Source organism: Cavia porcellus, unplaced genomic scaffold, assembly GCF_034190915.1.
Source record: "Cavia porcellus strain 051 isolate PalLab524CR breed Dunkin Hartley unplaced genomic scaffold, mCavPor4.1 scaffold_29, whole genome shotgun sequence".
In the NCBI taxonomy this organism is placed as follows: domain Eukaryota; kingdom Metazoa; phylum Chordata; class Mammalia; order Rodentia; family Caviidae; genus Cavia; species Cavia porcellus.
Genome location: NW_026947512.1, coordinates 27,383,485 through 27,398,155, shown reverse-complemented (window position 1 = coordinate 27,398,155; position 14,671 = coordinate 27,383,485). Strand labels below are relative to the sequence as shown.

At 32.3% G+C, this 14,671-nt stretch overlaps 1 protein-coding gene across 8 annotated transcripts in view; it reads right to left on the bottom strand.

The window, feature by feature from the left end:
• The window catches only part of Kcnt2 (potassium sodium-activated channel subfamily T member 2), a 335,807-nt gene that overhangs the window by 110,480 nt on the left and 210,656 nt on the right, over nucleotides 1–14,671 (bottom strand). For all 8 annotated transcript variants that reach the window (XM_063239808.1, XM_063239807.1, XM_063239809.1 and 5 more), the window contains 2 exons: nucleotides 3,901–4,050; nucleotides 2,429–2,658 (listed from right to left, as the gene is read on the bottom strand). In XM_063239808.1, coding sequence (XP_063095878.1) covers nucleotides 2,429–2,658; nucleotides 3,901–4,050 — 380 coding nt within the window. The remainder of the gene's footprint in view (nucleotides 1–2,428; nucleotides 2,659–3,900; nucleotides 4,051–14,671) is intronic.

Below are 14,671 nucleotides of genomic sequence, written 5' to 3'. Positions count from 1 at the left end.
CCTTCCAGTATTTGGACAACTGTCCCTTTCTAATAGGGCCACTAACCAAATCACTTAAAAATCTAGTCCTCCCTGAATTCATAATTCCTTCTCCTAGTTCTGTTTTCTTTTTTCCTACTACTTTCTAACATACTAAATAATTCACTTACTTTATACAATGTTTATATGTATTGCCATTCCTCCCCAAGATAGACTCTAACGTCTATAAGCTACAGAGTTTTGTTGACTAATGATTTTTAAATCATGAATACTTAGGAGAGTTATGATACATATTAGGTATTTAACAAACAGTTGCTGAATTATGAAAAAATGCATCTACATAGGCCGTGAAATATGTATTTTTTTGTTTGTTTCAAATTTTTTGTTTGTTTGTTTCTACTAGGAATCAAATCTGTGCTTACCAGGTAGGCACTGTACTGCTGAGTTATATTCCCAGCTTTTTTTTCCCCATGAAATACGTCTGAGTAAGTATGATAGTTTTTAGACTGTGATATAAAGGATTAGAGTGGTTACTTAAATAATAATGGGGCAGAGTGTAGTCGTGTCAGTTGAAATTTAATGGCTAAGGTCTACTGGTGACAAAACATTAGTGAAGACTGAAAAGAATTTAGTGTGACAGTTTAAGAGAGTAATTAAAAGGGTAGTAAAATGTGATGCCATAAAAATAAGAAATCATTTTTGAAAGTCTGTAAGTAAAGTGGCTATAATTTATCTTGCAACTTCAGTGCTTCTAAGAGTGAAATGGAATGCTCCTAACAATCACGCTAGAACACTCTATGTAATCTTGTGCTGCCCCAGAGAAACTGGGATTGCCTCATGCAAACTGGACATTCTGACAGCCATGCTGTTAGACACTTTTCCACTGAGGAAAGGGGACAGGTGAAATGTCTGATTAAAGAGAATGACATCAAAATTATCTTTAAATATTATCACCATGGTGTACAGCAAAGAATAGAGTGCAGGACAAAAAGATTAGAGAAAATGGAGGGAAGACAAGAAGTTTCATCCAACAGCTCCAGGGCAGGATGACAAAGCACAGACTACAGGGATATCTGGTCATGAACATGAGAAGATGTGCATTATTTTAGGGGCCATACTGTGATCAGATTTAATAGAATGTTGATTTATGAGGAATGAAAGGAGGAAGGAAGTGTGAGTTAGATTATGACTTTACAAATTGAAAAATAATGGTGTCATTTGTTTTTAACAAACAAAAATGGAGGGAATCGGGTGGGGAGTCTCAATCTTCTGAATATGGTGTATTGGTTATTTCTATAATCTGGTATATTGGTTATTTCTATAAGGCACTCAGACAGAAATATTTGATAGCCAGTTGAATATTGAACACATTGCTGTGAAGAGGTTTTACATTAGTAATTTAGGTAAAGACAGTGCCATTTTCTGGAGCACAGTTGACCACATGAGACAATCTGGGAAAATGGATGTGGGGTACATAGAAAACACTAGATTCTTTAAAGAAAAACTCAGCCAATGTTTTTCTTTGCTATAAAGAGAGTCTATGAGGAGGAAAATGATAACCTTGCTCAAGAAATTTCAGTGCTGTGACTACAGGCTGAACGGAATAAAGACACAACCTGCATAAGATTTCAAGCCTTCAATAGAAGACGATGCTTTTTAGGAATTTACAAAGATGTCACACTATGAGGTTCAAAAGTACCTGTTTTTGTTTCTATGCATCACTTTGAAGAATGAGAAAGGATAGAAGGAGGAAGGAATGAAGAGGAGGAGGGGGTCAGTGTGCTGTTTTGCTAAATGCATACATACATACATACATACATACATACATACAGAAACAGAAGTTAGATAATAGAGATGAATTAAGGAGTGTAGAATTTGAGAAGAAGCAAGAGGTTGAATCCATTGATTAAGTAAAAGTTTTAGAATTATTTAACAGGTATATTGTATTTTTCTGGTGCAAAAACTAAACATTTATAAACCTCTAGGTGGACTGGTGACAAAATATTACAGTTATTCTTATTTGTTGAGATCTACTGTACTTTTTTTCCTTGCACTTTTCTTGTGTGTGTGTGTGTGTGTGTGTGTGTGTGTGCATGTGTGTGTCACAGAAGCCAAGTCAATGATGACAATGAGATGGAAAATGGAAATAGAATTTTGAGAAAAACTGATAGCATTGGAAATAGCCTGTGTGAATAATTGGTTAGATAATTTACATGATAAATATAAAAGTCAGGTGTTGTATATAAAATAAGTATTGACATATTTTTATAATATCTTTTCCTAAATTAGTTTAAAATTGTGTTCTGTCTATCTAGTCATAGTTTGTAATATGAACACTCATTTTCAGTTTTGCTTGAGATTTTAATAAAAGGAAAATATATTTCTTGTTCCTTTTTTAATAGGCCAAAGGCTAACTTAGACTTATTTTTTCTGACTTATTTGTACTTACCCATGCTGGCAATTATGCTATGTACAGGTAACCTGGAAGGTCCATGATAAAACGACCTTGATACATTGTTTTTTCGCTGCTGGTCTTGGTTCTTAAATGCTGAGTTCTCTTCTTTGGTAATATTAATATAAAAGCATATGTCTGTTGCATTCATAATGTATCGAGGACCTGGATTCAGCAAAATGTTTTTATTATCCTCCCTCCTAACACCAATCAAGCAGACACCAAACCTTAATTGAAAAAAAGAAAATAAGAATTTAAGAATTGCTATTCAGCTAATGTCACAGGATATATCTTTTTTTAAAGTTTACTTAAGTAAGAAAATTAGCATACTATTGTAAATCAGAAAACTAAAACTGCAAATCACAGAATTTTGAAGCTTGAAACAATCCTAAAGGCTTAAGATCCTCATTTTTAGGGAAAAAAAGATATTCATGTGAAAATACAATCTCTATTAACCTAACATAACTATGACAAAAAGATAGTAAACATAAAACATCAGAGGATATGTCATGTAAGAAGAATAATCCAATTTTTATTAAAAAAATTGCTTTGGTCAAAAATAAAAGCAAAATTTCTTTAATCAAAAAAGTTTAAAAATTATTGATCTAAAGAAAGAACCTTCAAAAGGCTATCTGAAAGAGATCAAGGGGCTCTGAATTTCTTTTAATATTATTTCTACCATGTTTGATTTACTTGCAGTTTCAGAAATAATTTTTAAAAATTCCTGAATAATTGTGCATTTAACTAGAAGAAATAACTTTGAATGTAATAATCTACTTAAATATTTTTATGCAACTTTATGTTAGATACCAAGCTTAAACCAATGTTTAAAATATTTTAAACAAAAATAACATGTATGTGTGTATCTGTGTGTATACACACACATATATATACATTGAACATTAAAATGCAACATGTATTAGGCTGGTAAAATATACCATATATATTATGAATCCCTTAGATATAGTATACTATATTTAAAATATAAAAAATAGGTTATTTTATGATATACCTACATTTTCATTTCTTACATGAATATTTTTCTCAAAAAGGAAAAAAATTGAATGCTTCAATTTTACTTTTAACATTCTTTGTCAGAAACAAGTGTCATCAGTAAAGTTTTTTTTTTAATTTGTGTGGTTTTTAGACATTTTATTACTATTTTTTTAATTTGTTGTCAACTCTAAATTTTAGTTCTATAAGGAAGATTGATTTCTATTTTTTAAATTACTAAAATAATGGTTCCTCCCAAGTTATAATTTTTGCTTGATAATCTCAATTTATAGAGATCACACTGTGGACAGAGATCAAATGGAATATTAATCATGTCAGAAATTCCAAAATAGTTTAAATTCATATGCACCAACATAGGTTATGTTTTAGAAAACTGTTTAAGTGTTTTTGACAGATAAATTGATTCATTAACTGGTTGACACTATAATTGATGTTTTCTGGAAGCAGAAACATACTTTTTATGGGCATGGAAAGAGGCATATGTGAAACTTTTTCCTTCATATTCAGCAAAAAATGTGCTTTCTTCTAAAACAATGTGGTACACTTCATTCCCAGAGCACCTGCCATATGTCTTCTGCCATTGTTCTGGTGATTGCTGGCCTTCCCTGCAACACAAGCACACACACATACACACAGAGAAAAACAGTGAGTGTGGTTAAGAAGTGTTACCATAAAGTTATTTCCCAAGTGTGGGAAGTAACAGATACAGTTTTCTCCAAAGAAGATAAATTTAACACTATTAGTATATAAGTTTCAAAAATGGCAAGGACTTAAGAAAGTGAGAGTTTTTCAAGATCCAGCTAATAAAACCTATTTACTTTGATCCTGGTCAGTGAAATATCTTAAATTTTTAGACTCTTTTTATGTATATACTGCCATGCACACTTAATTTATAGCTTCTAAATTATTGTCTCCATAAACTCTATCTTTGTCTCTTGAGGCCTGGCTCTTGTAGATATTCAGTTTGCTTCACATACAGAATTTATAAAGGTTTCCAGTTTGTTGTTTTTATTTTATAGAAACATACTCAATTCCTGTCTGTATTATAGTAACAATTTTCTTATAACTGAAGAATTCAAGCAAAGGTACTTTGTTCTGATAAGTCTCCAGTGAACTGAATGTTTGATGTTTGTGTCCCCCTCAAACTTCATGTTGAACATCCAGTGTGATGATATCCAAAACTGGCGTCTTTGGGAGACAGCTAGCTAATGCGAGTGAACTCCTCGTGAACAAGATTAACGCCTTTATCAGTGCCAAAGAGCTACCTAGCTCTATTTCAACCAGAAGTCAGAAGTCTACAGATCTGAAGTGTCTCATCAGAGTGTGACTATGCTAGAAGTCGATCTTAGACTTTTCACCCTTAGGGCTGTAAAAAATCATTTTTAATAAACATCTCAGTCCATGGTAATTTATAGTAGCAGGCTAAGTTGACTAAAACAATTCTCAAAAATTGGCCAGGGATTTAGCTCAGTGGCATAAGCACCTGACTGGCAAACGTGAGGTCATGAGTTCAATCCTCCTACCAAAAGTAATTAAATAAAATGATGCCCAATGTATTTATTTATTTTTTATTTTGAAGATAAAAAATTTCAAAACAAGATAATGGAAGAGTAACAACAGCAGATAATACACTGTGTATCCTTATCTTCAAAGCAGTTATTCAGTCTATAAGATGTAGGTAAGGAAATTTGTTCAAATAATGTTAGTACAAAACTTTCTTTTTAATGAGCTAACAGAACTTAGTGGTATAACTATCTTAATTATCATATATATATATATATATATATATATATATATATATATATAAAATTTGTTTTCCTTTCCCCTTCCTTCTTTTGTCTTACCCCATCCCAGTTTCTCTTTCCTTTTGAACAGTTTCCTCCTATTTCACAGTATCGATTGTTCGTTTGGGATCCAGCTTCTCACAGTAGGAGACAATACGATGCTTACACAGAAGTCTGATTTATTTTACTTAGCATTATGGTCTACGGTTTCATCCATACACCTACAAAAGTCTCAAATTTATCCTTTTTAATGGCTAAGGAGTACTTTGTTGTATTTAAAAAAACCCACATCTTTTTTATTCCTCCCTCAGCTAATGGGATTTGGGGTTTCTAAGGTTTAGCTATTACAAATTGTGCTGGTATAAACATCAGTGCACATGAATTTTTAATTCTTCTGGTAGGAAACCCAAAAGGGGAACAGTTGGGTCACATTGGATTTCTAGTCCAGGTGTGGTGAGGACTCTGTATACTGATTTCTAGAGTGGCTTCACCAGCCTAAACTCCCACCAACAATGGAGAAGGTCCCTTTTTCCCCAAAGCCCCTCCAGCCTTTGTTATCAGTTGATTTCTTAATAATAGCTATTCTTCCTGGAGTGAGATGAAATCTCAAATTTGTTTTAGTTTGCATTTCTCAAATGACCAATGATGTTGAACATTTTTCGTACATTTTTTTGCCATTTTTATTTCTCCATCTGAGAAGCGTGTATTTATCTCAGACACTGGTTTGGGGATTAGGTCTTTGACCTTGGAGGAGGGATCTGATATTTTTTTTCAGTTCTTTATATGTTCCAGGTCTTTGGTCTGAGAGAAGACTGGCTATATTTTTTTTTCATACTCAATGTGTGATTTTCTTACTCTGTTAGTGATTTCTTATACTGTGCAAAAGCTTTTCAAATAAGGTGAGATTCTATTTGTTTTTTGTTGTATTTTCCCTGTGGTCTGGATTTTGTTCATGAACTCTCTGCCTACAGCTATGTCTTCACAATTTCTATTTGCTTTCTCTTACAGTAGATGTACTACAACTGAATATTTAGATCTTTGATCCGTTTTGACTTTAGTGTAGTGCATGATGATAGACATGAGTCTAGTTTCAGTCTATGGCATGTGGAAAGACAGTTTTTTTCAGCACCATTTATTAAGGAGGTTATCCTTCTTCCAGTGAATATATTTGACACCTTTGTGAGGTATAAGGTGTCTTAAGAGTGTGGAGAACCACCTGGATGACTTTCCTTGAAAAAAGAGCAATTTCTTCCATTTTGGATTCCAAAAATAGTTAACAGTTAACTGTCATTGTCATTTTGCTATTATATTTTACTTATTCCTAAATTTTGGAGGAAAATTCAACAAATGTCGTACAAAAGTGCTTTTTTTTTTTTTTTTTTTTTTTTTTTTTTTTGGTACCAGGGCTGGGGATCAAACTCACAACCTCACGCTCACCAGGCAGGCACTTAAACCACAGAGATAAACCCCGTCCCACAATAATGTTCTTAAAACTTGGTCCTAAACTTCCATAGTGTGACTATATTTTTGAAAATGAGAAAAAAAAAAAAAAAAACTTTTGACTATTGTTTACAGATGGCTATGTTGAGCTATCACTTTGTAAGAATGTCTTCAGTGAAGAAAATCTCTCTTTGGCAAACTGAAATAATATTATCTTGTTATGTACCACAGTACTATCTGGCAAGGTAAGAGCTGGCAAAGACAAAAACTCACCTGAAGGTTCAGAAATGCAAATGCAGTTGCTGGTAGTATATCAGGATTTGGTTGAGATTGAAAAGCAACATAAGGACAAATAATTGTTATGCAAGAGAAATAAAAGCTACTAAAAGAATCATATATCTAATTCCAGAAGGTTAAGTAGGAGCACAGTGTGGTGATTTGCAAACAGAAATGGATGGGGTCAGATGAGGACAGTTCAGCTTAATTCCATTAAATCATTTGCTTGTTTTGCTGTTCTACACTGGTGTTTTTCTCCCCAAGAATCATCGTTTCTTTAGGATTTCTTTTCTTAATGATTTCTTTACAGTCAATAGGTAACCAAGGATATCTATGCCAGCTAATTGTTAATATAGCAACTTTGCTTCTTTTAACCCAGGTTGTTTGGCTGAACGATGAGGAGTACTAAAAACATTCATGTAATACTGATGACTATGTTAGTTCCCACTCACTGATTTCGGTATGAAACATTTATTGAGTGATTGTAAAATGCCAGGATATGTGTTAAATTCAGTTTACGGCAGTCGGATAAAAAGGTAAAATGGTTTCTGTGATGGCGCTGTCTGGTTTAAGACTATGGAAGGTAGAAATAGTGACAGGTACTGCCTCAAGACAGAGGAACGCTTGGTGTGTCAAAAGAAGGGCAAGGAAGAATTGAGGTTGAATTGAGGGGAGAGAAGAAATTATGACATCAGGAAGGTAACTAGGAGTCTTGTGGGGATCTATAAAACTTCACGATGGCTGTGACTTTTACTTGAAACGACTTAGCAGTCATTGGAGGAATTGGATTTGGCATATTTTACATAAACTTTTCTTGTCACTGTACTGAGAATTGATCAAAGGGGGCAATGACTTGTGAGATAATACAGTTGGATCGTGATGAGTTACTAGGGTGGATTCTGGGATCATTTTGAAGGTGAATCGGAAACAATTTGTTCACAGAAGTATTAAAATACCAATTCCGAGTTACCCAAATCCATCAGAAACACAGACATAAATAAACATCTACACAGATAACAGTGAAAATGCAAATATCGGTGCTCACATAATATATGAAGAAATCACAAATATAAAACGCTAAATATAATAAGTGACTACAAATGCAACATTGTAATTAACTAGATCCTAAGGAAGGAGGAGAGACCTCAGTCAGAGATGGAAGGCTCCACAAATGTGTGACATGTTTACTTTCAAAATCTGGAATTTAAAACACATGAATGTTCATAATAACATGGCTATGCCTTCTCAATGTCTGAAACGTTTTCTAATAAACAAAAATATAATGCATCAAAAAAGAAAAATGTTGGTGTGAGATTTAACTCTTCATTTGTGTATTGTTTCATGGCCACCTTCATCTGTTCTGGTCTTGAGTTCCTTTCTTTTCTTTTCTTCTGTTCTTTTCTTTTCCTTTCTTTCTTTCTTCCTTACTTCCTTCGTTTCCTCTCTCTCTCTCTCTCTCTCTCTCTCTCTCTCTCTCTCTCTCTCTCTCTCTCTCTCTCTCTCATCCCTTCTTTCCACAGGCTTTTTCTAAATACTTAAGGCTAGTCTTGAACTCACTGTGTAGCCCAGGGTGTCCTCAAACTGGCAGAGATCCTCCTCCCTCAGTCTTCTAAGTGCTGGAAGTACAAGTATGTACAACCATGCCCAGCTTCCATCTTAGTATTTTCAAAGCAGACAGTGGCTATGACACACAAGCACTCTACCACTATCATACTTATGAGTATTTTAGAGTAATGTTTTATTTAGGCAGAAATTAATCATTTTTTCTCTTTGTATGAAGAATTACTAAATTTCATTTTTCTAAGTATCTATACAGTAATTCAACTTATTGAATAATCAATTTGCAATCATTGATAAAATAACTTCTTAATAAAACACAACATTCCTAATTATATTGTCTCTATTGGCACTTAGTAATCTGTTGAATTGATTTGTCTATATCCCCTCACTGATGTCACAGTAATTCATTTACTGTAACATGAAGAATTTTAAAATAGCTAAGGTAATCCCTCCTCATTATTTTCTTTTAAAATCCTTGCTAATCTAATTTTGTTATTATTTGTTCATTATATTAGTAAGCCAGCTTATCTACTTCAAACAGAATGCCGCTGGCATGATGGTTGAGATAGGCTTAAATTCATAAATCTAGGTGAAATCTAAATCTTTATCACATATCTTTATTTGTGTGATTATCGCTTGTCTGTTTCTGCCATAGCCTTTCACTCAATGGCAATCGCCAGCAAATTATAATTACCAATACTAACAAGCCTTGTTATTTGTTTTCAAAATGATTTTCAATAACTGGAATGTTTAACGAACATAGTAGATTTCCAAAATATTTGCTTAATGGAAGACTATTTTCCGGGAAATCTAGGCCATACAGATGATGGAATTATGTCATAATTAACCAACATAAATTGAAAATACATCAAAAACATATTTCTGACACCTAACCTATTAGCCACCGCAGCTTAGTGGTACAGTACAGGTAGGATGTTTGCCTTTTATCCTGATCATGTGACTGACTGGGGGCTGTGGCTCCCTGGTGTGTACCAGTATCTTAAGAAAAGATTGAGAGTGCTGCATAAATCCACCAAAGGAAATTTAACCTCAGATATGAATGGTAATAAAACTGCTTATTCGGGCCTGTAATCTAACAAACAAATGAACGTTTTATTTAAAAATAAATCTATAATTTACCATGCTTGCTGTTAAACTTCTTCTTCAGAGCACAATACGTGCAGGAAAAATTTTTAAAGTCCATAATTCAATATATCTTGCAGGTAAAATATTACGTTTCATACATAAAATAATTTTCCTCTTCCTAAAAATATAAGCATTATGATATTAAATATTTAAGATACATGATGTATTCGCTTTTACTAAATAGAATGTTAAATAGTTAAGATACATGATGTATTTACTTTCACTAAACAGAATGTTTAAGATTAGACAAAGAAATAGTGTCCTTGATTTTTATAGATGAAATTATATTTAAAATGATGGCTTTGAGTAGCTTATGAAACACATTCCATAAATATTCATATAAGTGGATATACTAAATTATAATTAATATAGCATTTGTAAAAGGAATGTCTTATCTTATGGAAAAAAGTTAAAACAAAATTTCATAACAAAATATTAGAATAACAGTAGTTAATACATATCCTTTATTGGTTTGCTTTTTTTCATTTAAAGGTTTGCTCTTCAAATGTTTAGTTTTGTATTCAAAAATTTCACTAAATCAAAACTTCATGCTAAGAAAAAAGAAAGAAGAGATCAAAATCTGGAAAAAAATCAACATTCAAAATTTAAATTTGGCTTCTACTGGATACATTTGACTTTCACACCATCAGAAAGTCAAAACCTCCTAAGTTGGACTAATGTAAATTTCAATCATACATATATGTTAGTTTTATTATTCTTGGTTCACAGATCAAGAAACTGGCGCTTAATGGTTTCAATGATCTTGTCAGAAAGCCTAGATCAAAGAATTCAACCTAAGCAGTCTGGCTAAAATATATGCACTTTTTCAAAAAATTTAGCTTTAAATATTCCAATATTCAATGTGAATGTTGTAATTGTCCTATTTCCTTTTTCAAATCAATAAGCTAAAAGTCAAATTTTTTTCTGACCTTTATTGGCAATGCATGATATTTTATGTACTATCGAGCTGGAAAGTACTTCAGCTTGTCTTCAATTTTTCACTGCATCTGAATTTCTATATTTCAAATTTCCTTACTTTGGTGTCTTGATAGAATTGATTCAAAATTATTTTTGAAGGAGGGAGAAATACTACATAAATAAACAAAGATAACCTATATCCAAACTTTTTATTCAAAAACGCCTTTAATTTGCCACCAAAGTGTCACTTCAATTCACCATCTGTTTATTTATTTTGTTCCATCATCAATTCTTAAACTTTGAAGCCAGTCATAACTCAACCTCCTTGTGTCTAATATTAGGCCTTTCAAATCCATTTGTGTCATATGCTAAGAAAGGGAAATGGTTGAGATGTTCACACTGATATTTGAGGAGACAAAAATGTGAATTAATCTGATTTGATCATTACACATTGTGTACATGTATTGAATTATAATGGTTTACTTCAGAAATAAGCACAAATTAACATAATATACCACTTAAACATTTTTAGAAGACTAAATTTCAAAGCTTTAAATCACATGATGCCACTGTTCTGTTCAAAGTAATTAAAGCCTTCATCTTTATATTTCATTGGGAAAATTTTCATCATCATTACAAAGATCTCCAAATCTCCTCTATAGCTGTCTTTGAAATTTCATAAACTAATGACTTCCCTTTTTACATGCTCCATTCAGAAACAGTTTTCCAAGTGCCCTGAACAAGACACTATTTTATATTTATTATGTGGTCCTCTGCATATCCCACTGTTTACTCCTTCTTGGAGCCTTAGATGCTCAGCTTTGCAGTGTAAGCCTTAGATCCTCAGCTTTGTAGGACTGTGCTTTTCTTTTCATAATCCTGTAATATTAAATTGTATTAATTCATCCTTCATGGCACAGTTTTCCTGTGAAATCAGCTTTATGAAGAGGACCATGTCTGACTCCCTACTAACTCTGCAAGACTTGATATTTATTCTAACACAGAGTAAGTGTTTAATAAATGTTTTGTTAACGAACAAACAGTACTCTCAATGTTATTTATGCCCTGTTACTAAGTGTGCTATCTTTCTAATAATATAATTTCTTTCTCCTTAACCAGAATAATTTTTTAGGTCTAACCTATAACTTTAGTTGTGATACGTTTGTTATTAAAATCAATAAAACGTGAACTTCATAATTATTAATGGAATGAATTTAATGTTATATGGACTGAATGATAGGATTCTTTAAGTCCTAAACAAATGAATTTGTGGAAAAAATCTTTAATAGAAACAGAAAAGTATAAAAAAAAATTGAGAAGAATCATTTAAGAGAAAGGGAAAAATAATATCTAGTATATAAATTACAAACCCCATATCATGATAGTGACTTTCATTTAGCCTTACAAATTTTCAATCTCCCATTCCAATTTCTTTAAATCTTTTGCAGATTTCATTCACATCAAGCCCTGGCCTTGTCTATTTGGAGCTACGACCTTGTCCATTTAGGCTTGCTCTCCCTAGGCCATTGCTATTCTATGGATTAATCAACTAGTCACCAGTGCTCTCTATGAAGAAAATGACCAAATCCTGGCTATCACAGAGCGACAGGAAAAGTCTTTGGAGGATGTCAGAGGCTGTGCCTCTATATCATCACCAGTAACTACTTTCTTTCAGTTGGAACATCCCATAGCCTCTGTCTTTTTGAGTTTCTTCATCTTGTAGAATACATGGAACAGTAGAAATTTAACTCAAACTTTTTAAAGTTATCAGTGGTGCTACAAGAAATAGATTTGTGGGGGTATAGGCTGCTCCCCAGCTCCTCTCTCCTCTGCCTTGGCATAAACAGACTCTATTCCTCATTGTCTTCAGTTTTAAGCAATTATCATTAAATCCAGGACAATAAGAGAACCTCTTTCAACATAACACCAATTTGTTTAAAAACACTGTTGTATTCAGTTTATTGTTTTCAAGTTAGAGATACTTATTTCAGCTAACTTTGGGATTGTGCACAAATCAGTTTGACAACACTGATTTTTCTTTCAAACACAAGTTATACGCTCTTATTAATCCATAATTATACCTTCAAGATAAACGTGTATTTATTGTCAGCAAGTGAATTGACTTACATACAAGTCTCCAGTGCTTCAGTAAAATCAATTGAGGAGAGCAAGGTGTTTTAGCTACTAAGCATTTTCTATCTTCTCTTTGCAGAAACACATTATAAAATATACCTCTGATTACAGTGAGATAACTCTGCATAGTGTTGCTTTATAAAGCTTTCCTGCATCAATTTTTTTCTATGGAAGAAATAAAGAAGTTAAGGGAACTTCTTATTCCAAAAACAATATATTAAAATTGTTCCTATTTCCAAAATATACTAAATTACTCTGCCATGTAATGTACTTAGTAATTTTTTTAAAATAGCATAAACCCTTAATCTAATTAGGAAGTTTTTATTAATAAATTTATAAGAATAATAAATATTATAAAACAAAATTTGATTTTTAATTATTGTGAGTTCTTTATGCCTTTAAAGGATGTTTCTGCACCAAAGATAAGGTATGGGGTAGGTGTTTTCAAGCACTACCTTTAAAGTTTTAAAATGCAGTTAAATTCATCTCTTTCACAATATTAAGTTTGTTGTTTTAAATACCCAATATCGTAGTTGCTAGTTTTAGTTGTTCCAATATATTTTGTTCTCTTTGATACTAAATAGCACAGTTAAACATCTGATAGCCTCAGAGTGACATGGATTAACATATGACTTGCAGGTATACGCTTATTTGCATTGTCAAGCTAAATTATTTTCACATCAGTTGAAGTAAAGAGAACCTTGTCATCAAGTAACTGTGACATAAAATCCACTTTTCACTAGGTAATGAAAAGCTTCACAGATAATTCTGAAATTTTTGTCTAAGTAAATGAATTCCGTTTAAGTTTATACGTAAGCAAAATAAGTAAAATAAAGCAAAATGAAGTTCTTTATTAATTCAGCATCTTAAAGGGCAACATGTATTTATTAAGTCATATATTGACTGGGAGTAGATTTTAAAAGTCTAAAATAAGTGACCAAAAGGTTTAAATCTAGCTAATATTAATGTACTTTATGGATATAATGTCACATTGGTTCCATTTAGCTGTTTCTGTACTTCACAAGTACATTTCTGCAAATGTACATGAATTACATTAGTTCAAAATGCTATCAAATTTTTATTTTATTTACTAGTTAGAATATTTTAATGGTATTATACCCTTATGTTTACTTTCTAGGAGAGATGTGTGGTGTTTAAACACTGAAAAAAAATTCTGAAAATTGTGGACTGTGTCATACATAATTTTGATTATAAGTTGAATAGTGCATAAAAATTTCCAAATCAGGTGAGGACACAAAATAAACAGCTGTTATAATTTTATATGAACATTATTCTTGTTAGTCTACAAATAGAATTGACTGTTGGACATAGAATCATTTTATCTAGAATTAAGAACAATGTCCAGACACCTCAGTGTACTAGAAAGAAGCTTACGCATTTATCCTTTTGAATTACACACCTTCCTCAGTTGCTTATGGTATCAGACATCAAAACAGAACTATAGATTCTAAGATTAAAAATCATCTATGCAGTACAGAGATTGACAATTTTCTACCACTAGGTGGAACTGGAAAGCTGTTTACCACACTCTGGATAAGAAGCATTGCTACTGAATAAAGAAATGTCATAGTTTTCAAGCATTACTAACAACGAACATTATTTTGAAAGTGATCTATTTTACTAAGAATGATAAAGAACTCCAAAATTATATTTTACAGGTTGACTGCACATGGAAGTGGCCAAATTCACTGACCTTAAATTGTCTTCTCCTTTAAAATACTCAACATAGTTTTTGAAATTCCCATTTAATTCCCATTACTTATTGTAAATAAAATCCTGAAATTCTGCAGTTTTCATCTAGCTTTAAAACTGCCAGGTAGAAAAAGAATTAACTCATCACAATGAAACTCCATTTTCAGCGCTTCAATTCTGTTATTAAGTCAGAGCTCCCTGATGTTAAACTGTTCCGCTTCAGCAGTGATAACAATGGTTGGCCCAAAAGTACTTT